The 23,838-nt window shown below is 32.1% G+C and overlaps 5 protein-coding genes across 10 annotated transcripts; 4 read left to right on the plus strand and 1 right to left on the minus strand.

Annotated features, from left to right (window-relative positions):
- Positions 1-15: 15 nt before the first annotated feature.
- LOC123004941 (septin-2) lies at positions 16-1,918 on the minus strand. The gene is made up of 4 exons (XM_044398486.1): positions 1,757-1,918; positions 1,480-1,597; positions 488-1,431; positions 16-441 (listed from the first exon to the last, which is right to left on the minus strand). The coding sequence occupies exons 1-4, from the start codon at positions 1,784-1,786 to the stop codon at positions 265-267; spliced, it is 1,269 nt and encodes a 422-aa protein (XP_044254421.1). The 5' UTR covers positions 1,787-1,918; the 3' UTR covers positions 16-264.
- Positions 1,919-1,983: 65 nt separating this feature from the next.
- LOC123004943 (uridine diphosphate glucose pyrophosphatase NUDT14-like) lies at positions 1,984-2,945 on the plus strand. Its single transcript, XM_044398488.1, has one exon. The coding sequence runs from the start codon at positions 2,265-2,267 to the stop codon at positions 2,880-2,882; it is 618 nt and encodes a 205-aa protein (XP_044254423.1). The 5' UTR covers positions 1,984-2,264; the 3' UTR covers positions 2,883-2,945.
- Positions 2,946-3,328: 383 nt separating this feature from the next.
- LOC123004944 (programmed cell death protein 6) lies at positions 3,329-4,585 on the plus strand. Of its 3 annotated transcripts, XM_044398491.1 has the most exons (5): positions 3,424-3,635; positions 3,689-3,795; positions 3,844-4,112; positions 4,163-4,243; positions 4,301-4,585. In XM_044398491.1, exons 1-5 carry the CDS (start codon positions 3,577-3,579, stop codon positions 4,328-4,330), a joined length of 546 nt encoding a protein of 181 aa, XP_044254426.1. In that variant the 5' UTR covers positions 3,424-3,576; the 3' UTR covers positions 4,331-4,585. The 3 variants fall into 3 exon arrangements, with proteins under 3 accessions (XP_044254424.1, XP_044254426.1, XP_044254427.1); XM_044398492.1 differs by having other exon boundaries at positions 3,428-3,635; positions 4,163-4,585; XM_044398489.1 differs by having other exon boundaries at positions 3,329-3,635; positions 3,689-4,112; positions 4,163-4,585.
- A 123-nt stretch (positions 4,586-4,708) lies between these two features.
- Positions 4,709-15,724, plus strand: LOC123004634 (anoctamin-1-like). Of its 4 annotated transcripts, none has more exons than XM_044397976.1 (8): positions 4,709-4,728; positions 8,108-8,354; positions 9,222-9,458; positions 9,509-9,654; positions 9,706-9,865; positions 9,914-11,153; positions 13,855-14,499; positions 14,549-15,724. In XM_044397976.1, the coding sequence occupies exons 2-8, from the start codon at positions 8,124-8,126 to the stop codon at positions 14,659-14,661; spliced, it is 2,772 nt and encodes a 923-aa protein (XP_044253911.1). In that variant the 5' UTR covers positions 4,709-4,728; positions 8,108-8,123; the 3' UTR covers positions 14,662-15,724. The 4 variants fall into 4 exon arrangements, with proteins under 4 accessions (XP_044253911.1, XP_044253910.1, XP_044253913.1 ...); XM_044397975.1 differs by having other exon boundaries at positions 4,723-4,862; XM_044397978.1 differs by having other exon boundaries at positions 4,723-4,862; positions 8,108-8,306.
- A 6,457-nt stretch (positions 15,725-22,181) lies between these two features.
- On the plus strand, positions 22,182-23,100 carry LOC123005383 (cuticle protein 63-like). The gene is made up of 2 exons (XM_044399107.1): positions 22,182-22,342; positions 22,391-23,100. Exons 1-2 carry the CDS (start codon positions 22,331-22,333, stop codon positions 23,006-23,008), a joined length of 630 nt encoding a protein of 209 aa, XP_044255042.1. The 5' UTR covers positions 22,182-22,330; the 3' UTR covers positions 23,009-23,100.
- Positions 23,101-23,838: the final 738 nt, after the last annotated feature.

Here is a 23,838-nt window from a genome sequence, read left to right on the forward strand (position 1 = left end):
GTATAAGAAACGAAATAGAATAAAAAACTATATTTTAGTCATAAAAAATATAAAAAGAAAACGCAATACACAAAATCGCGACGCTTACATTGACACAAATTCGCTGTATTACTTTAAAAATACTTTGGTCTATAGTTGTAATGAATTTCCATAATAAATATACTTTTCAACTACACAGAACAAGCACAGAAATCACTAATTTAAAATAATAAATATAGATAAAATTGCGTAATCAATAAACATTTTAAAATCCATCCAACAAGCCTATTTCTTTTTACTTTTTCCCAAGGTTAGAGTATGGTGACTTGTGCCCATTTGTTGGTACTGGGCTTTGCGTCTGTTAAACTCCACAATCTCATCCTCGAGCTTCTTACGACTATCTTCAATTTTCTTCTTCTCATCAGTGTGATCCTTTTTCAGTTTATCAAATTTCGCATGTAACTGAAACAAGAATTGAAGCATTTGTCACTGTAACATTTCTTTTTACCTCTTTTTCCGCTTCCTTCAACTCGGCTTCCTTTTCCTTGACGCGCACTACAAACATTTGTCTCATTTCATCCTCTTTTTGTTGCAATTCTTGCAAATGATTGGACCTCTTAGCCTCGAAAGTTTGCTGGAAGCTGATTGGTTTATTATCAGCATCAACATCACTGAAACCCATCTGTTCCAAACGTTTTCGTCTGTAAAGTTCATAATGACGACAGTGAGTTTTTTCTCTCATATCTTCCATGTTCGTCCTGATCAACATTTCGCGTAATTTCACAAAATCGCAATGAGACTCATTCTCGACTTGGACTGTCCCCCAGGGGTATTGCCGGGCCCTCACCATTTTATTACCAACACGGACAAAATCAGTGCTGCCAATCACAGCAAATGGTACATGAGAATTCATGGTACTATTTACTTCAGCAACTGTTTCATCATCAACTGGGAATTCGTAAATGTGAACGCCGTTATTTTGGAGTTCTGCGACGATTTTGGTCTTGAATTTCTGAAGCTCTGTCTTGGAAATAGTGTCAGCTTTTGCTATAATCGGAATAATGTTGACTTTTTGATCAAGTTTTTTCATGCAAACCAAATCAATGGATTTCAGGCCGTGTCCTGTGGGACAAATAAAATATAAACAAACGTGGATACGCGAATCATGAAACGTTGTAAGAGAGCGTTTGATTTTGAGCTCTTCTTGAAGATAGTTTTCAAATTGGGCGTCAATGTAGTCAACAATTGCCTTAAAACTGTCTTCCTTATTGATCTGATCTCCATACCCCACAGTGTCCACAATTGTCAACTTGAGTCTCACGTTACTTTCTTGCAATTCATAAGTGTGTGCCTTTAGTTTGACTGTGGGCAAAGTATGGGGGCTTGGAACTGCCTCAAAGTTCGTATTAAACAACGAATCCATTAAAGTTGACTTGCCTAACCCAGTTTCACCTACCAAATAAGGTTAACAATGCATATTTCAAATTATTGCCCACATACCAATACACATGATGTTGAAAACAAAGCCGTTTTGGACACTTTTCGATACCAGTTGGTCTGGTAAACTATCAAAACCCACATGCCCTGATAAAATTAAATTCCGCAGCTGATTATCCATCTAAAAATAGTGAAAAATTAAAAGGCAACGCCCTTGAAAAACCCAATTTACATCCCCTTATGACTATGGGTACTAAAAACCCATGATTAATACGAAGAAGGGTGTAACCGTTTTTAGTGAAATTAAGGAAAATATCTGAAAATTAAACAAAAGACTTACCGGAGGTGCTTCGACGTCCACTGGTGCCATTGTTAACTGTTAATTTGTTTATAATTTAAGTCACGAAGGAACGAATAAACAAGCACAACAAACACCCAATTTTAACGTTCTTCCTTCTACCAACCTTTCAACATGAAAATTACCATTTCGACAAGAGTGGGGGTTTTATAAAGAGTTATAAACAGAATTAAAAAATAACACCTCCACTAATAATTGATTTGTTAAGAGGCGACTTGCAAAATGCGTAATTTTAAATGAAAATTAAAATACAACACGAAAATTACCACAAACCACAACACAACGCTAGGGATTTTGGGTCTCTGCTGTTTTCCCTCAAGCGTCAACGTGACTCGTGACAGACGTCAAAAAATCAAAATCCAGGAACATTTTTAATTTTTAAATTAAACTCGCTTTTGTGACGTGCTTGTTTTTATCTTCTATTTAAACAGTGACTATTGGAATAATTAAACCCAGTGACCGAGTTAATTTAGTTATCACCTAACCAAAGATGAATAAAATCAGCGACGTGGTCCTAAAACCGCTCGAGAAATCAATCTACTTGAAGCCCCACACTATGCATTTTACACAAAACGGCCTAAAACGCACTTGGGACCTTTTGGAAGTGCATGACAGTGTCGCAATATTACTGCACAACCCCAGGAAAGAGACTCTAATTTTCGTCAAACAATTCCGTCCTCCAGTGTACTTTGGAAGCATTCCTGAAGAAGACCGCAAAGGCTCAATTGACGTTAATAAATACCCGGCTGAGTTAGGCATAACGCTGGAAATGTGTGCCGGTCTCGTCGACAAAGACAAACCTTTGGTAGAAATCGCAAAAGAGGAAATTTTAGAAGAATGCGGCTACGACGTCCCTTTAACTAGTTTGATCAAAGTCGGGTCTTACAGATCAGGTGTTGGTACTTTGGGGAGTTTACAAACAACGTATTATTGTGAAGTCACCGATGATATGAGAGTGTCACAAGGGGGCGGCGTTGGGGACGAAATAATCGACGTTGTTGAGATGACCGTTCCTGAAGTTAAAAAGTATGTCGCACAAGACAAAATTCCAAGCCCCCCGAGCTTTTTGTTTGCGGTTTATTGGTTTTTATTGAATAAAGTTAAATAGTTTCCTTGTATTTAATAAGTATTAAATGTGTTCTATTTATATGAGTAATAAAAATCGATTAAAAAACAACACAAGTTGAATCATTTATGACGTAGTAGAGTAACGTGGTGCAAGCTCATGTTCGTCAGCGCTCAATGACCTTCTTGGTTACTGGTGGCGAACGCAAATTTCGTGATTAATCTGCAAGGACAGGTTTGAAAACAGAAAAAAAGTATTTTTTTAAAATATTTTACAATAGAACATTTAAGGTTCTGACATTTTACAATGTTGTAGGGAATTAAATAAAAGTAAATAGCAACCATTTTGTGCAGAAATAAACTACAAGAATACAAATTTAAATATTAGGGACTTTAAACAAAAATAAATAAAGTTTGTCTCTAATTCATTTTAAGTATCCACTACAATGAATGCATTTTTTTATTTAATTTTAGAAGGCTCTCTTTTAATAAAAATGCACAATTACACCAGATATTGCAAGAAAATCGAAAAAAATCCGGGGCTTTTCAGCGAATTGTTTTGAAGTTAGCAGCAGTTGTGACGTCAGAATTGCGTCATTTGGGAACCAATCAAATAAAAGCTATCCAGTGAAGTTAGCTTCATTTGATAGAATTTTCTCCAGATTCATAACCTCTTATCAGCTTATCAAAAAGTTTTTCACGTCACAAGTTAGGTGTCTAAAGAAATAATAAACAGAATGAGCCATTTCGCATCCCCAATGCCCAGTCGTGAGTTCCTATGGGACGTTTTCCAGAGGTTAGTGATTTAACGCGTTTTACCTTGAAAGTAAATTTTAAATTAAATTTTAGAGTGGATCGTGATAGAAGTGGGTACATCAACGCGGAAGAACTTCAAGCTGCCCTTTCAAATGGGACATGGAGCCCATTTAACCCGGAGACAGTAAGACTGATGATAGGTAATATAAAATATGCAACAAGTGGGAATAGTAGTAATTTGTCTTCAGGGATGTTTGATAGGGGTAATAGGGGCCAAGTCAGTTTCGAAGATTTCGGCGCTTTGTGGAAATATGTAACAGATTGGCAAAACTGTTTCCGTTCATTTGACAGAGACAACTCTGGCAATATTGATAGAAATGAGTTGAAAACAGCATTGACCACTTTTGGGTACCGTCTTTCAGACGGGCTTGTCAGTACATTGGTCAGGAAATTCGATAGACATGGAAATGGCACTATATTGTTTGATGATTTCATCCAATTGTGTATTATTTTATATGTAAGATTTAGCGAATTCTTGTAATTAAGATTAATGAATATTTTTTTTAGACTTTAACTGCAGCGTTCAGACAACATGATACAGACCAAGATGGTGTCATCACAATCCACTACGAGCAGTTCTTGAGCATGGTATTTAGCTTAAAAATTTAAAATGAACGTTTGCCTGCACAATATGCATTGTTTCAGGCAACATTCCTTGTCATACCAAAAGCTTAATCGTGCCACAATTTAGAAAGATGGTCAATATTAATGTTTCTTGTCTTTATTATAACTCAAAAAATACTAAAATCTAGGTGTAGGATTAATTTTTGTCAAACGAAATTATTTATGTGTAATTAGTTTTTTAGTGAGCTGTAGCATATTCCATTAGTATTTGATACATGTCTTAAAACCTATTCGTATTACATCTTGTTATACAGTTGTAATTATTTTTCTATGTTATGTATTATATGAAATACATTATTTAAAACATTATTTCGTATTATTTCAATGTGTATGTTAAGCCTTCGGCAAAATAAGAAACCTATTACGTGTCAAAACCGCCGACTTGCGCAATTTAGAAAACAGATGCGCACAGTTCAACAAGATAGTTGTTTTTAGTAAAGTTTGGTTAGGTAAGGAGCGAGTGTTGTTATCAGGTGCTCTGTGATAAGTGATATGATAACATGTAGTGATCACTGCGATAGCACGTAACATTACAACCATGCATGAGCCGCATATTTTAGCACATTGCACCAATGGGAAAATGGTACAGGCATTTTTTACTTTGGCTAATTCTCTTCATTGCCTTGACCCGCGAAATAATTATATCATTATTTGATAAAAGTCCATCATTTAACATTAAAAAAAAATGATAAAAAAAGTTTTATGTGGCTTATTTAGTTTTTAAGCCTTTTTTTAATTAAATTAATTCACGTATCCGCTTTAATTAGGTTTAATTGCAAGTAATCTTCCTATTTGGGTTATCAATTAAATGATGACCTAAAGGTATTATTTAAAAAAAAGGTCGCCAAGTCAGATTTGACTAGGGCAGTTAAATTAGCAATATTAGCATTAATTACATTACCAACAAAAGGGGAGAGGTACACAATACCCAATTCGTGTTTGGTTGTTCAAATTGTCGGTGTGTTGTTATTTTGACTATAGTATTGTTGTGGGAGTTCTTTGGTAAATATTTAAAAATATCAACTTATAAATTTCGTGTATAAAAACTGTTTTTTATCATTTTCAACAACTTACTACAGTTTTGAAAATAAAGTTCTATTTTTACCAATGTTTTAAAAATATGTGGATCGATCATAATGTTTGTTTACCATAAATAGAAACAGTAATCAGGTGCGTATTATTGGGGCTCCCATAACATGGTAGTAATGGTTGTTACCATGAACACGGTAAAAATGTCGTACAACTTTTCTAAGATGGAAGTTGCAATTTTTTTTATCTTGCTTATTAATACTTGCAACTAATAAACTGTTTATGTTAAGTTTTAATAAACAGTAATTTATTTTAAATTATTAATTTATTTGAAAACCGTACGAAACCGTGACATAAATTAAGTGATCTACTTTTAATTCTATTAATTTATCATTTAAAATTTAAATCAATCACCGTAAAACAGTTAATTCAACATTAGTGGAAAATATGTTGATTCTCTTGTTTATACAAATTTTTTGTTGTTAATTAAATATCAATTGTTTTACAACATTAAAATTCAAAGGATGTTTATTGTATGTTATATTACATTAGTTGAATGGATTTTATCAGTCAATAAATAAATTCAATACATGATAATTTATAACCGTTAAAATGAAGTAGTACACTAAATTTTTACGTACCTAATTAACTAATTAAACAAATCTGGGTATGTACATAATGATAGAAATTGTCTTTTATTAATAAACCGAAAATGTGTATAAACATTTAACTCATTTCTTCTCTTATAAACAAGATGCTTTTGAATGTCTTAATAAATCGAAACATGACTAACCGCAAAAACGCAGACACAAAATTAAGTAAACAATAGCCGAACGTATCAAAGGAAGCAACTATAATAATTATAGTAATCTGCTAATAAATAAATAAATAAGATAAATAAATTTTGATTTTACGATTTTTCTTAACGTGGATACCATTGGCGTACTCATCTTTTGTGCTTTTTAACTTTACATGGCATTTATAATCTCACGGGGAGGCATGCATTTTAAATTCACCCTGTATAACCATTTGAATATTAAATGAATTGAATTTTTTTAAATTGTAAGTAATTTATTAATACGTAAGCAAATATTCAAAAATAGCAAATAAAATGTCATTTTACATTTTTTAAATTTGTCTAGAAGGTGTCGCAATTAAAATATTTCAAGAACCCACGCGATTATTATTGATGAAAAAAATTAATCTTTTGTATTGAGATCTTCAGATTTAGATAGGTATTTTCTTAAAATTATTCAATTATTAAAATAGATGACAGTATATGTCTGAAAAAATCGTTAAAAGGATTCGGAGGCGGTTTCTTAGATCATTATAAGAAAAAAAGTCCCATGGACCTATATCCGGAAATGTTTCTTAAGAGAGCTAAAGCCCTCTGAAAATGGCGAGCATAAAGGGTTTTTTTTCAATAACCATTTGAGACAAATTTACAAAATTTTGCATTCGGAATAATTTTTGGCGTTATTAAAAATTGTGTATCTTATTTAGACTCTAATTAAAGCGAAAAATTATGTTTTGAAAAGGTTTTTTTTTAATTTTTTTTGTATTGTGATTTGTTGATTATCTTTTCAATGACTTTTGTGTTATTTTTGCATCATGCACTGTTTTTGAGAAAAAGTTTTTTTTTTAAATTGTGCATCGTCCTTAATTCCGAAAAGCAACCCACGCAGTGAGTGAAAGTCGAGTTATTATCACTCTAGAAACTTCAGCAGGAAGCATTTCCGGACATTTTTATATATCGACCTAATAACGAATCACCTCCCAAAATCTTTTAACTATTTTCTAGACACCTGTATGTACTAAATTATTTTGTTTTATTTAATCTTTATTTCATGTAATATCCAATAAATATTAGAATAGAATAAATGAGGAGCAGACTTTCAAAATGCAGTTTGTCCATGTTTTTATGAATTGAGATAAAGGTTTTTAAGTACTCCAGCTGTAAAATTACTGTCCATAAATTGTGTCCAATCTGTACATATTTTTTCACATTTATTGCCACTGATAAAAAAAAATAAAATTATTTCTTAAAAAAAGAACAAATTTAGACAAAATTCTTTTTGAAAGTCTGCTCCTCAAATATTTTAGTGCATTATGTACTTGCATCGGACACAATAAATTATTTTAAAAAACATAAGTTTTTCCTTTTATAAATAAACAAACGACTTTTAACAAATAATGGTGCTTTATTTTATGGTATTTAAAAGATCATTCACATCAACACATTACACTTGCTTACATAGGTTGCTTTTTTAAGATAACGAGTCTATAATAATTGATTTCAAAATATTAAAATCTTACGAAAATGAAGTTAATGGAATTGTCATTTTATATGAATCAACCTTATAATTTTTGTGGAAATTCCGCGAATGTGGGCGATGTTGGAGAACCGTTTTTTTGGTACTGGGTTCATACTCGGGTTCGTAATGGTAAAAATATTCGATTTTACGAGTAGTTGGCGAAATTCGTAATTTTGGAGGTATTTAAAATGTTAATGAGTGCGGTTTAATAAAATAACCCAGGTTTATTGTTAACTTTTTGTCGATTGCTTTCGCTTTGTCACACTAAGTGTAGTTGTAGGTGTAGACGTGTAGACAATTCAATGGTTTTGTTTTCTCATAATTCTGTAATTTGTATCATCCTGTTCGTGTTATTTATTATACGTCATCACTAAAGTAGGATTGAGACCCATTTTAAAAACACAATATTAAGATCGATTTTCTCATCCAATCATAAATTATCTGATGGTACAACGAAATTTTTATTTACACTTGTTATTTTTAGATAGAGATAATTCGTTATGGATGACGATGATGATTTTTTCGATACAATCTCAGTTGGCTCGGGAGTGAGTAAGAGAAGATTTGATAATAAAGATTACCTCAGCTTATCAAGAAACACAGTGTATCAGTCAGCAGTTGATTTAGAAAATATGGAATTGACCCGATTGGACCATCCGGAAGACGGAAATTCACAAAATAAGGTGTCTAGAAATAGAGATGTTAAGACGTACAAGCAGTGGAGAGATAGGGTATTGTCAATTTTTTTAACCGATTTTTAAAGCACCCATCTTAATCTGATGCATGTGATAATACTATTACCTTATTTCCACACTGCCTGGGGTTTGGGACTTTGATAATATTCAGAAACTATGAACCGGCTTTATCTAAAAGTTGTACAAGGTTAGCTATCTTTTGTATGAAGTCACCAACTAAAATAAAAGTACTTTCATCTATGCAATCGAATGCGATGAAAATGCCGAATAAAGAAGAATAAATCAAACAGCAGCACTGGTTTGTCACCAAAATATAAAAAATCCAAAATATTATGACAGTGCATGATTATATTTTATCACACAATTGGCAACTTCTTTTACTTTTACACTGCTTTTTAACTTGCATTAAAAATAAATTCCTGCCTTTATTATTTATAATTTGAACTTGATGTATACCGCTTTGCGTACTAATTGTTTTGTGTAATTGTTTTAACAATTACAATTACATAAATAAGCTTTTAATGGATAATAACAAAAAGTAAAAACATATGCATGAAATATTGAGTATTATATTTATCCATATTAATACAGAATATTCATTCAAACAATCAAAATGATAAGGTATCACAAAAATGTTAGATTTTTATCGTAGCACCAACAGATTGTCATAAATTTTAATATAAACATTGTACTTATTATAAATTAATTTCAACTTGTATACACTTAATACGTGGTTTATCAGCTACTACATATGTTATCAAAAAATTCATTCCGGAGACGTGGGTGGTGTTAAATCGCATGTAGTTGAAAATGGCAGAGGTAATAAAATTGAACTAGCGTTTGCTCTATTTTCAATCAAATTTGTGACAGTTTATTCGGTTTGTTTATTTTTAATATTTTTAGCGCTGGCGTTACTTCACAAATGGCGAATTATGCGTCGATTTCGTCTTGGCTTACGACAAAGAAGGCAAACCTGAAGATATCGCAAAACGAGAACATTTTGAGGCAAATTTACAAAATGTAGGTCTTATTTTAGAAAAGGAGGAAAGTCAGCGCATTCATTTTGTAAAAATTCACGTGCCGAGGGAGGTTCTGTGCCAATATGCGGAAATTTTAAAGTTAAGACTACCTATTAGATACGTAAGTGATTAATTAATAAAAGAAACAAATGTTTATCTTGAAAAACAAAGGACGAAAATTTACCAGAAATCGGAAACGTGTTTTATTCGACATTAAATAAGCTTTTGGACTGCTTGAGAGTGAGATTAGACCCTGAAATATTTCCGCCGAAGAAATACAGATTGACGGCTGAATTTAACAGAGAAAAAAACTACTTGTAAGTCGGATATTTCGCAATATGATAAAATAAAATAAATGTAAATTGTAGATTCGATGTGGATGATCCTGATTTTTTCAATGAAGCGGTTCGGATCACTGTAGCTTCATACATTTTAGAACGCGAAAAATTCGGAATTGAGGACCAAGAAAAAGGAGTTCATAGACTGATCTCAGAGGGCATTTACAAGGCTGCATATCCGCTACATGATGTAAGTGTTACATCAGAAAAAAATGAGTCTTAAAATTGTTTTTTTCAGGGCGATCTGCATGAGAAAAACTCCAAACGCGTCAAACTCCTGAAACACTGGGCCCAAGTGAGCAAATGCGTCAAATACCAACCCCTCGACGACGTGAAAGAATATTTCGGAATAAAATTCGCTTTGTATTTCGCATGGCTCGGCTTCTACACCCACATGTTAATCCCGGCATCAATCGTGGGAATCCTCTGTCTAGTCTACGCCGCTACGACTTTACCACAAGACACTTTATGCAAAGACTTGTGCAATTCGGACATTATTATGTGCCCCCGATGTGACAGAGTTTGCGATTACTGGAAACTGAACGAGGGTTGTCTCTACGCCAAAATCCAGCACTTTATCGACAACCCTGCTACGATTTTCTTCGCCGTTTTCATGTCTTTTTGGTCGATTTTGTATTTGGAGTTGTGGAAACGCTACAGCGCTGGGATCACCCACCGATGGGGCCTCACGGGGTTCGATTTGAAGGCCGAACCGCCCCGACCCGAATATTTAATCCGTTTAGCCGACGCGAAAAAGCGAAAATTAAACGTAATCACAAATTTGAACGAACCGGCTGTGTCTTTTTGGAAAGTCAAATTACCGTCGATTATTCTAAGTTTTACACTTGCACTTTTGTGGGTCTTTATCGCGGTTTTTGTGGTTTTCGGTGTTGTTATTTATCGGATGTCATTGATAACGTCGGAAGTTTTATATGAAGATAAAGTTACTTACCGGATTTATATTCTACCAATCACTGCAGCAATTATTAATTTAGTGTGTATTCTAATTTTGAATATTTTGTATGAACGATTGGCCGTTTGGTTGACCGAAATGGAACTGCAAAGGACACAAACCGAATATGATGATAGTTTAGCACTGAAAATTTATATGTTCCAATTTGTTAATTACTATTCTTCGATTTTTTACATCGCGTTTTTGAAAGGCCAATTCGTCGGATATCCGGCTAAGTATAATAGGATTTTTGGGTTCAGACAAGAAGAGTGTAACCCTGGAGGGTGTTTAATGGAGCTTACTATACAACTAGCCATTATTATGATCGGTAAACAGGCCATTAACGCAGTTGCCGAAATGGTTGTGCCTTTACTAAAAAAAATGTACAATTCGGTAAAAGTTTCAATGGGAATACAGGAAGCACCCCCTGACCAAATAGGAATAATCAGCTGCAACCAGTGGACCGAAGACTACAAGTTATTAGACCTCCAATCGCAAAGTCTGTTTTCGGAGTACTTGGAAATGGGTTAGTATGAGAATCTTTATAATTACCATAAAATGGGGTTACTTTGACACGTTATGGGGCTACTAATTTTGTTTCATTTTCAGTATAGGAACCTACCGAAATTATGTTTATGTTATTTTTATGCCATATACTCGTAAAAGCCATAACATACCAAAAAATTACTTTTTTTAAAGAAAATATACAGATGTGCCAGCGAGTTGAAAAAGTCCATTAGTGACCTTTAAATGGTAAAATTTAAAAAAAAATGTATAGGACATTGATAGATACTAATCTAGTGCATCACCTAAAATTATTTTCAACCATACAAGATGTCCCAAAAATAAGTTACGATACAAAGTTGTGTTTTCTTTTAATGAAACACCGTATGTTTCTTGGCATTTTTGGATGTCGCCTTTTAAAACAATGTTTTTACGGTATACTTTTATTAGTCGATTTCGCTTAGTTTTAGAAATAAGCCGTTTTTGAGAAAAACATGCACTTTTTAAAAATTTATTACACAAAAACTAAGACAGCTAGAACAAATTTTTTCTTACTTCTGCAAAGAAGAAAGTACAGAATCTAAAGCTGTAACAATTTTTTAGTGTTTTGCATTTGTAAAGATTAATAAATTAAGAAGTTTGTTAAAAGTTAAATAACTTAAAAAAAATCAAATGGAACGCCCTATTTTTTTATTTTTGCATCTAGTAGATTGATAAATTGTCTATCTAAAAAAATAAACTTTTAATGTCATGAATTGATAAATGAAAACATTATTTAACAACATTCAATATTAATTGAAGCAACAATGCCTATCAATATCTGAGCCATAGTAATTCCACCACGGATCACTTATCCGTTGATTTATCTAGAGATTGTAAAAGCCGTTATAAATACTGAGATTCGAATTATTTTATTGTAAAAATAAAGAATAATGGATTCAGTTTAACACAAGTGTGATTATTAGTGATATTTCTTTCATCTCTTGTGCAACTGTGCACTTTTTGGCTACTGAAACAATAGTAATTTTTTTTAATGTTTAACGTTAAATATCTTTTTATTATTGATTATAAACACCTAAAAGTAAATAATTTTAGAAAGACAATTTAATAATATTTTAAATGCAAAAAAATAAATAGGGTGTTCCATTTAAGTTTTTTAAGTTATTGAACTTTTAACAAACGCCTTCATTTTTTATCTTTGCAAATGCAACACACTAAAAAAATGTTACAATTTTATAGCTTGTACCTTCTTTTTTGAGGTAATAAAAAATATTTTTAGATGTCTTAGTTTTTGTGTAATATACCAGGTGAATAAAAAGCATGGAACCAAGCGTTTTTCTCGTAAACTAAGCACTTTACGAAAAAAATAATTAGTGTAGCGTAAAATACAATTAAAATGTGACCATTTATCAAGAATAACACTTTTCGAAATTTCTTTTAGTTTTCGAGTTCTGCAAAAAAAAATTTTTTTTAAATGGCAACCCACCATGGTAATTTTTTTAATTAAAGATTATGATCTAAAAATGACCTCTAATTTTATTTAATTAAAATTTGTTTTTTTTTTAAATGGCAATCCATCACGGTAATTTTTTTAATTAAAGATTATGATCTAAAAATGACCTCTAATTAAATAAAATTAATTTTTTTTTTAAATGGCAATCCATCACGGTAATTTTTTTAATTAAAGATTATGATCTAAAAATGACCTCTAATTTTATTTAATTAAAATTTGTTTTTTTTTTAAATGGCAATCCATCACGGTAATTTTTTTAATTAAAGATTATGATCTAAAAATGACCTCTAATTTTATTTAATTAGAGGTCATTTTTAGATCATAATCTTTAATTAAAAAAATTACCGTGATGGATTGCCATTTAAAAAAAAACAAATTTTTTAATTTTATTTAATTAGAGGTCATTTTTAGATCATAATCTTTAATTAAAAAAATTACCGTGATGGATTGCCATTTAAAAAAAAAACAAATTTTTTCCAGAACTCGAAAACTAAAAGAAATTTCGAAAAATGTTATTCTTGATAAATGGTCACATTTTAATTGTACTTTACGCTACACTAATTATTTTTTTCGTAAAGTGCTTAGTTTACGAAAAAAACGCTTGGTTCCATACTTTTTATTCACCCGGTATTTTTTCTGCATGTTTCTGTCAAAAAAACCGTCTTATTTTTAAAACTAAGCAAAATCGACCAATAAAAGTTTAGCTTAAAAACATTGTCATAAAAAATCTACATCCAAAAACGCTAAGAAACATATGGTGTTTCATTTAACACATTAATTTATATCGTAACTTATTTTTGAAACACGCTGTATAGTTGAAAATAATTTTAGGCGATGGTCTAGGTTAGCATCTATCAATGTCCTATATAATTTTTTAAAATTTTACCATTTAAAGATCACTAATGGACTTTTTCAACTCGCTGAGACACCCTGTATATTTTAGGTTTTGTGTTTAATAAGTTTAATAAAGTTTATTTCAATCATATATTACATATTTTTAGTTCTAAGGTGTCAAAGTACCCCCCCAACGTAATTAAAGGGACTGTCAAAATAGCCCCGAAGTCGGGGTTTCTTTGACACCAAATTTTCTATTTACTATTACATTGAGGCAAATTTTTAATAAAAAGGTTACATTAACAAAACCTCTCAAACTATCTCAAAGTAACCCCGATTTATTACGGTACATCACTTTATCAAAATTTGATTGCAGTTTTGCAATACGGTTTTGTTACAATTTTCGTAACCGCCTTCCCCTTGGCCCCCCTGTTCGCCCTCATCAACAACATCCTCGAAATGCGGCTCGATGCGAAAAAATTCATCAAGTATTTCCGGCGACCGGTGCCTCAACGAGTCTCCAACATCGGCATTTGGTTCCCTATAATGGGCATTCTCGGCCGAATTTCGGTGGTTTCGAACGCCTTCATCATCGCTTTTTCCTCGCATTTTATCCCAAAACTCGTGTATATGATGGAAGTGAATCCTGACCACACCGAAGATGGGTTTCTTAACAGCACATTGGCCTATTTTGACACTGCCGATTTTGAGGACGGGGTCGCGCCCGAAAACCCGTCAATGAACGTGTCGATTTGTCGCTACGCCGAATATAGAAACCCCCCGAATGTCACCAACGGTATCAAGTATAAACGGCCATTGATTTATTGGCATATTTTGGCGGCGAGGTTGGCTTTCGTGGTGGCGTATCAAAATTTGGTCACTTTTGTTGTGACTGCAGTCGAATGGACCATTCCAGACATTCCAAGGAAGTTGAATGATCAAATTAAGAGAGAAGCTTACAAAACTAATGAAACCATTATTAAGCATGAGACGGATAGGGCCCAAACAAAACATAGAAAAAGCATGTTTAAATTAATGTGATTTGACGTTATTTAATGTTGTTTTTTTAGGAAAAAATCGCGACTCGGTCCTGTCAAGTCAGACAATTTATTACGACGCCAACGGAGGCTTCCACTCAGATATAGCAAACACCTCAAGGGGGGAACACATTGAAAACTCTTAGCACATGCCGATATTTTTTATTACTTGTACATAAATTTTGGACCAAGGAGATAATTCAGTCTCCCGATTTAGGCCTTTTTGACTTGCCTTTGATAACTGCTAGGGCTTTAAATACTTAACATTTCTATGTCAAAGTTGGATTAAATACTCAGAAAAAGTAACAAGTTCCTTGCCGTGTTAGCTTATTAAATGACAGTAAAAGTGAATTTACACTAGACATTTTTCAACTAAAAAAAATATAACTTTTCAAATTGGATATTTTAAATAATGGGCTTTAAATTCAAGTTTGAAAGATTGCCCCACTAATTTTAACTCTAAAAATACTCAAAAAAAGATATCAAAATTTTCGATTTTTGCAAATATCAATAATATTTTTGCAAAACTTTAAAATTGTTAAAACTTGAAGTTGTTGATACATTACGCATTTTAGTAAATTTTATGCAAGTGTTAAATTATATTTAAATATATTTTTTATGAATTTTAGCTAATATACGAGACGTACAAAATAATACATAGAATCAAAATGTTGTTTGTTTATTACTCTAAAGTTGAAAACTTGGGTTAGGTAATTATTTGTATATCTACTCTAGACAGAAAAGCATTTGTGTTAACGGGTTTTCTTTACGTAAAAGCATGTGATAAATTTTTTTTATATTTATTTGATTTGTAGATAAGCATTATTTATATGACTTAATTTTAACCTAATTAATGTTACTTGCCGCATGAGATATTTTTAATGTAACTTTTATATATAGAGAATTAATTCTCGGTTATTTTTGTAACATTTTTAGTAAGACATACCTGAGTGAATAGTCAAAAAATGCACTTTAAGTAAAACTTATTATTTATAACGTGGTAAGCAGCATTTATTTAAGTCAATCACTCTATTTTAATTATCGCTTTAAGAAGTTCCAAATATCACTACATAAACATCACTTTCTAGTCCAGAAGACGATTTGGTGCCCTTAATTGTAATTATTTTATTTATATTTTAACTGGGTGTATGGAAATTTATAGTTTTTTATGTATTTTAAGGTTTGTTAATAAAACATTCATTTTTTATACAATTTAATTTGTTATAGCAGGTTACTGCTTACACAACAAACTAATCAGAAATATTTTTGCTTTTTTAAATAAAAAAATCTATAATATGTATTTGTGTGTAAATCTTAAATGTTTATAAGTTAAAAAAGAATTTCAAACATTACTCCCGCGTTTGAGTAATGGTCGACACAAGCTGAAACAATATAACAGTGCGAAAATATTGAATTGATTGGCCAATTATCGATTATGTCATCGTGTTGTAAAACCCAACTTCAGTTTGATTTGTAGCAATAATTGCATTTTTTTTCGCCATTTAATCAGCGCGGGTTCAATAATCCTTTGATGGCAGATTTCGTATTCCGTGACTAAAAAGTTTTGAGATTGCATGTTGAGCTTATGAATCTAATTTATGAAATAATCGATAACAGGATGACACGCGACAGTTAACAAGAATGGCTACAATTGAAGAGAAGCTCTGTGTGTTGTTGGAAAAACTAAAAGTATTATTACCCGTGAAGTATTAAAATATATTCTAAGCACTGTTTGCAGGAGACGGATCATAATCTTTCAACATGCATCGTTTTACTCCAACAGTACTTGAGAAATGAGATGCTAAAGGACAAGGTAGGTGAATAATCATTTCAAATAATGCAACTGGTATTGAGAAAAATTGATCGGTATTTCCTGAGAAGCCGGATGAAGTGGTAAATATCGTAATTGAATTCTCTAATAATTCACTTTCTCTTTATTTTACACCACAAAGAAAATAAAATACGAGTTAATTTAACAATTTATTTAAAAAACTTATTTTACCAAAATTCATGACCACCGAAACCACCAAAACCACCGAAAGGGTAGTGGCCAAAGAAGTCGAAACTGTGGAACGGCGTATGATGCTCAAACTGAAATCCTTCATCGTGAATATATGGAAGAGGATAAAATTTCTTCTTGAATTTTTTATGAAAAGTTGCTTCATTCCTCATTAAACCAATCAAAATTAACAAAACCTGGAAAAAGCACTGCCAAAAATGCAACTTTTAAACTGTTTTACTCACTATGATCCTCATTCTTTCACACTTGTCAAAAGCCGATAAAAAACTTAACAAAACATTATCACATATTGCCTTTTATACAATTTATTGAACACTTATTAAGTACTGCGACATCTTCAATAAGTGTATAATATTTACTTCTTACATATTCTTCCTCTTACATATCGAAATGTAATTGTTGCAAATAACTATGATTTATTGCAGTTTTAGAAATTCAACTTAAAAACGTGTTTCGGTTTTTTAAGGTAGAAAGAACATGCAATTGTCACACGTATAAGAACGAATTAACTACCGTTTTCACTTTGTTGTTTGTTACCGAGTAGAAGAGTTACTAACTAAATTTTTAATTATATTATTAATCATTATAATTTTGTAATTCGGTTTTATTCGAATGAGAAACTACAAAAATAATTGTTTGCATAGCAAATCTCCTAAATTGTTGAATAAAAAAACAACTACAGACTGAAACCACAAGACCACAAAATTATAAAATACAAGCTGGCAAGGAAAGGTGATTTACCAAAAGTTTTTATAAGACTATAATTTTGTTAAAATTCAATCGTTCGAGTAAGAGTTTAATGTTTTATGACAGAATGTTACAATTTGATAGGTAGGTAATTTACCTTGCATTTTTTATAAATCGATAAATTGTAAAACTAAATTGACTAATTAAATTATAAATTTGCATGCAAAATTATGCAAGACAGGTGACAAAAAAGTGGCACAATTTAGCAAGATTGAATTGATTTATTACTCTTTATAAGCGAACTAAATCACATTATTGTTTGTAGATCCATTTTCTCAATCTTTATTATTGCGTAAATTATAGTTTTACATATTTTTAGGCAGGCAAAAATAATAAACACTATACATCCTGTCACAGAAATAAATACATTAATTTTAACCACGTGCAGAACTCGTCAAATGCAATATTTTTTATGTACCTACCATTTTTTTGAAAACGCAGTCTTTATTAAGTTAAAATTATCAATCGTTTTCCTATAAAATGTGGTCGAGCATCGCACACTCGCCAATAAAGCCACTAAACAAAAACACCCGCAAAATAAATAATTTTAATTATTTAATTACTGATTATTTAAATAATTAATACCCATCGTATTTTTAATTTCATTTATAAAATTGATCACAAATTTTGCTGGGAAAAACAGCTGTTAACTTCAAGCTTTAAGTTCATTATTATATTATTATTATTATTATTATTATTATTATATTATTATAATATTATTGTTATTAGTTAAAATTAATAATAATGTACTTATTTTTGAGACACATTGTATATAGGTAACAAAATTAAAAATGTTTTTGATATAACTATGACAACTCTAGACTTCTTATACATATAAAAACACTTTTATTATAAAATAGAGACAAAAATTTAGTTCTAAAGTTTTCTAGCCACAAAATCCATAACAATTTTAAAAATTGTTATACACAACTAAGAGCTTTACAATATTATTGAAGCCCAATTTGTAGTTTTTCAAAATGTCCCAAAAATAACGCTTATTATCTGTTATAGCATTAAAAAAAACTAAAAAATATATGAATAAAATTCAAATGAACACTTTCATTATTCATAGTTGTCTTTTTAATAAAGAAAAACAGAAGTGCAAAAAATTGACATGCAATTTAGATAGTTTTTGTTTGTTTATTTTTAATTTATGTTTGGAAACTTGTTAATCAATGATTAATAAGGCGCTCATTACCTTATTATATTTAATCCAAAAAACACACGAGCGATTTTTATATGTTTGGGATTAATGGGATTAATAGTTATTTGTATTATAAATAAAGAGGAAAGTGTATATTTTCCTCCCACAGGTGGAGTTTCTGCCTGGCACTTCAAAAATTTTGTCTACGATCCAGCAAGAAAAACTTCAAAACTATCAATTTCTCTTGAAATCCCAGTTTTCTCATTAAATCTAGCAGCATGTTTTTATATGGGTAAGGCTAAATTTTTACCTCTCATTGATGTAGTTGGCACTTTCCTTTCTGGAAAGGGTGCAAAAACTTACTTTCTGTTAGGGTCGTAGGAAAAAACATTTATTTACACAAAACAATTTTTTCAAAAAAATGAAAAAACTATTTTTGTTTGCAATTGAAAAATTATTATATTGAGAACTTCTCTTTAGAAATAATTGATAAGTTTACAAAAAATAGATTGCAAAAAGTGATTAGTGATTACCAAATTTTAGTCACTTTTAATATAATTCAGTTTGTTTATTTACATTCAAATTAGTGTTATAAATCGGCAATTACATGTTGCTCTTGTCAATAACCGCCGCTGTCCTCAAGTAACATTTTAATATATGAATCAAGCTAAAAGTAAACAGAAATTATGAAAGACTTAATAGATGACATAGCACCACACCTTCGTACCACCTAATCCTGAAATCTGATATACTGTGCCATTTAAGAGCAACGAAAATTCCGCTCTATTGAATAAACGAATCAATTGTTATTACACAAGCATTAATCGCGATAATGAAATACGACCGTATAATAGTTTTGTCTCCGGGAACAAATCCGCACAATCTAGATCATCATTTTTTTATTCATTTATTACTTTCGCTATCTAATCTGTTCTAACATCATAGCCACACCTCTCTTACGTTGTATTACTCCACAGCGTGCACCTGAATGTAATGAATCACGACCAAACGGTAGCTCAACTATTATAATAATTAGAAGAAAAGTCGAAAAAAATCAACCTAAGCCGACCACATTCACCGCCGCAATAAAAATCTAATTATTGGGTGCAAGGTTGGGGCGCTCCAGAAAAGCCACTCTTTTATATAATAATGCAAATCAGTTCGATCATTAATCTTCACGCCGTTTTGACGGCTTTCTATCAAGTTCACCACCGTTTCAGTTTTTATTGACACATCGTCTGCAATGTTGCGGCTTCACACCGAATTACACGAAAACTGAAAAACGCTCAGAATTTCAGGTTGACATTTCTAAACGCTAGGTTTACATGTCTCATCGCTTTCGCAACAAATTGCTTGTTGTAATAATTAAAATCCTTTCCGGTTGACCACACCTCATTTGCTTAATTTGAAGCATGAATGGGGAGCCCCCGGCTATAAAATCCATACGACCACCATTATAAAATAATTAATGAATTAGAAATAGTTATATCGGAAATAATTTAGCCTGAAATTTAGAAATTCTGAAAGATTAGGAGTTCAAGGCGCGCTTCCGCCGAACATCTTGTCCCTGATTCGAATTGCAAATGATTTTTTTACACAACTAGCCTCGAACTATATAGACACGTCATAAAATATCATAATTGATGTTATTATAAAAATGTTAGATGATATAATGTGTATCGCAGTGTTTTACACGTTTATCAAAATTAAATATTCAAAAAAATTAGAGAAAGGTCTGGAAGTTGAGCAAATGTTTTGTAATCTTGCTCCGGTTGCCAAATGTTTGCAAAAAATGACCCTTTATTGGACTGCGTCACCTACGATGTGGTCTGCGGTAGGAGCCACTGATTCATTAATAACTTAAGTGGATGCGAATTGTCTGAAAACTGTGTCAATGATTTGCTAATTATGTATAATTCAATATCAAACTAATTACACCACTAGAGTGCTCGCATTATTTACAAGAAATTACGATTCATATTTAAAGGTCGACAAAGCGCGCGCGATACACTTTTACGAAAAATCACAGAGCTATCAGGAAGTTTAATTTTACGATGTGAAAAAATTTTTAATTACATGTCTGTAAAGAAATATTGCAGCGAAAATTATGCAAATGTGAGGTCCCATTTATTGGGATTCTTTTTCTCGTTTATGTAACATTCACACCTGGAACAATTTAATTTTATAATTATTACGTATTGAAGTCTCACATTTCTATTTACTGATGTCGGATCATAAAAAATGTGGTGGCCTTTATTTCCACATTAAAACGGAAAGGCTGATTTTATTTATTAGCCAACTGATTGGTAATCAGGCGGCGGAAATAACTCGTAAGTCTTAAAGCCAAATTAATTTATTAAATGACAGGTGAATTACTTTTGCCATCCTAACATTAATCATAATTTAATAAATCTGAGTTGAGTAATTATTGATTCGAAAAGTGAATCGTTTCGATACCATTATCAGATTTAATCGGTTTTTTATGTAAACGAATAAATATTTCTATAATATTACAACATTACACTTGCACTGCTCTGACAGTTTAATTTTTAAGAATTGTGTAATTATGGACCTTTTCCGACCTTGCAACTAAGTTTCTTTAATAACTGTGGTCAGATCTCTGACTTTTATAAAATTAGCTCAATTTTATTTCATGTAATTAATTGAACTGCAATTTAGAAATGGGATCGTAAATTTTTTATTTGTGTTAACGCGACTGCTATGCAATAATGAACACATTATATTATTTCCAAAAAGTTGCCTTCAATTTGAAAGTGGTAATTTAAGAATGTATCAACCTTCGGTTACACTGTTTAAAATTATCTTTCTGTTTTTTCCTTATACTGTACCAACAGCATAAATAAATTGAAATATAATTATGGTGAAAAATATAGGTGGTGCCCCAATTAGAAAGTTGAAAAACACAACTTTTATTGCCAAAAATGTAAATAAATGATTGTTAAAATATTCTACTTACAACACCTTGTTTATTATGTAAAATATAACGATCGTCCTTAGTCATAACATAACTGAAATTTATTTTGTCACTTCTTTCACACGTAGGTATTTGATTAGGATCATCTTTAAAATGTTATGACATAGTTTAATGTTAATTTACTTATAACACATGATCTTCATGTTGATACATTTGTAAGGTTTGCCTGAAGGCAATTTAGTAACCACCACACTGACATGGGCCATTAATTTTCCAAAGATTTCATTAAAATTGCGCCAAGTTCAAGACTGGAAAACTTGACTGTGTTCCAAGCTGGAAAATGGTAACCAGTTACAAGTCTTATGCTGAAAATTGCTACAATGTAATAATTTCCTTTTTATATAACAGGTATCACTTTCATAATGTGATAAAGAGACATGTTATACCTCGTTTATTAATTTATAATGAGGTAACATTTCGATCCCAAAAATTAAGATTCATTGTGCTCGATTAATTGGCCAATGTATTATGTCACAGGTCGGTCGTAATGGGCCAAGTTACCTTTTTCTTGCACGGTCCAGGGGCAGGAAATTAATATCGGGAATTGCCCCATCGAACCTTCAATCTTTTTATGCAATTTCCTAAACCGATTCAGTCCGATTTCGTCATCCAAGTGGGTCAATTCCTCGCTGCCCTTCACGAATTTTACTCACAAAATCTTACAATAAGTAAGTAATTACATAAAAACAACAATCACATTGATCCTCATGGTCTCTTTTTCGCACCCGTGGTGGAATTGAATGGCGCGATTCATACATGATGTTTTGATCTAGTTTAACACCATCACACGTGATTAAAAAAACCGACCAAAACCCTACCACCTAGCTATATAAAGCCTTGTCGTCGCCTCGTTCTGCATCACACATCGATTGTGCATTTACCAGTTTAGTCACCTAAACCCAAAACACCATGAAATTCTTAGTAAGTATCCAACCCCCGACCCCTTCACACCTCACCCGCCACTTGCAGGTCTGTCTCGTCGCCGCTTTGGCCGTCGTCTCCGCCGCCGAAGAGAAAAAGGAGAAACGTGGCCTCCTGGGTCTTGGTTATGGCGGTTACGGTTATGGGGGCGGTCTCGGCTACGCCGATCACGGCCTTGCCTATTCTGCCCCCTTGAGCTTGGGACACTCTCTCCCCGTCGCTCATTACTCCGCCCCTCTTGTCACCAAATCCGTAGTTGCCGCCCCTGTGGTCACCAAGTCCATTGTCTCCACCCCTGTCATTGCCAAGACCTATGCCGCCCCCATTGTCACTAAGGCCATCGCCGCCCCTGTTATCTCTCACGCCGCCCCCATCGTCTCTGCCCCCATCGTCGCTAAGTCCTACGCCGCTCCTCTTGCCCTCGGACACGGTTTGAGCTACGGAGGATTGGGATACAGCGGTTTGGGATACAGTGGTGTAGGACTTGGACATGGTTTGGGATACAGCAGTGTTGGACTTGGACACGGTTTGGGATACAGCAGTGTTGGACTTGGACACGGTTTGGGATACAGCAGTGTTGGGCTTGGACACGGTTTGGGATACAGTGGTTTGGGATACAGCGGTTTGGCCTACGGAGGATACGGACACGGAGGATACTTGCACTAAGACCCCCAGGGATTATTTTTTAATAATTTAAAAAGTATTTGTATTGTACATATTGTATAATCGATGACAGATTAAATTAATTTTATATTAAATTTTTGTTTTTAACTTTTAACCACCCCCAAAATACCTCGAAAAAATACATACCAGGTGAATAAAAAGTATGGAACCAAACGTTTTTTGCTTAAACTATTTATTTATTGATAAAACTAATTGGTGACTGATAAAGTACTATAAAAATGTGATGATTTAAGAAGAATAAATTTTTTCGAACTTTCCTTTTTTTGAGTTCTACAAAAATTTTTATTTTTTTAAATGGCAACCCTCTATAAAATCATTTTTTTCATAAAAGCTATACTGTAAGGATTACAACTATCTGCTTTATATTTAATTTTTTTACATAAATTGCAATTTTGACAAAGAAAAATTGCATAACTCAAAAACAAAACAAAATTTCGTTCTGAAAATACGATCACATTTTTTATATTACTTTAATTTATATTAATTATTATTTTCTGGAGGCAAATGATTAAAAATAAAACCGCTTGGTTCCATACTTTATATTCATCCTGTATATAAATAAAATTACAATCAAAATAATTTGTAAATAGTACAAAGTGGCAAGTAATGAATAAAACTTAATACAAGTCAATTTAAAGAGTTTTGTAATAAGTTACCGTCGACTTCAGCCCACTCTAGGTTTTCAGAGTACTGAAAAATTGATTTTAACATCCCCACCACTCAAACCTGTTGAGCAATGTATGTTTTAACGCTTTTTTCCCAAAAATTGTAAGTTTTACGGGAAAAATAAAAAACGTAAACTGAGATTTGCG

Source organism: Tribolium madens, unplaced genomic scaffold (assembly GCF_015345945.1).
Source record: "Tribolium madens isolate multiple individuals breed KSU strain unplaced genomic scaffold, Tmad_KSU_1.1 Scaffold_20;HRSCAF=117;Tcas5.2_LG4, whole genome shotgun sequence".
In the NCBI taxonomy this organism is placed as follows: domain Eukaryota; kingdom Metazoa; phylum Arthropoda; class Insecta; order Coleoptera; family Tenebrionidae; genus Tribolium; species Tribolium madens.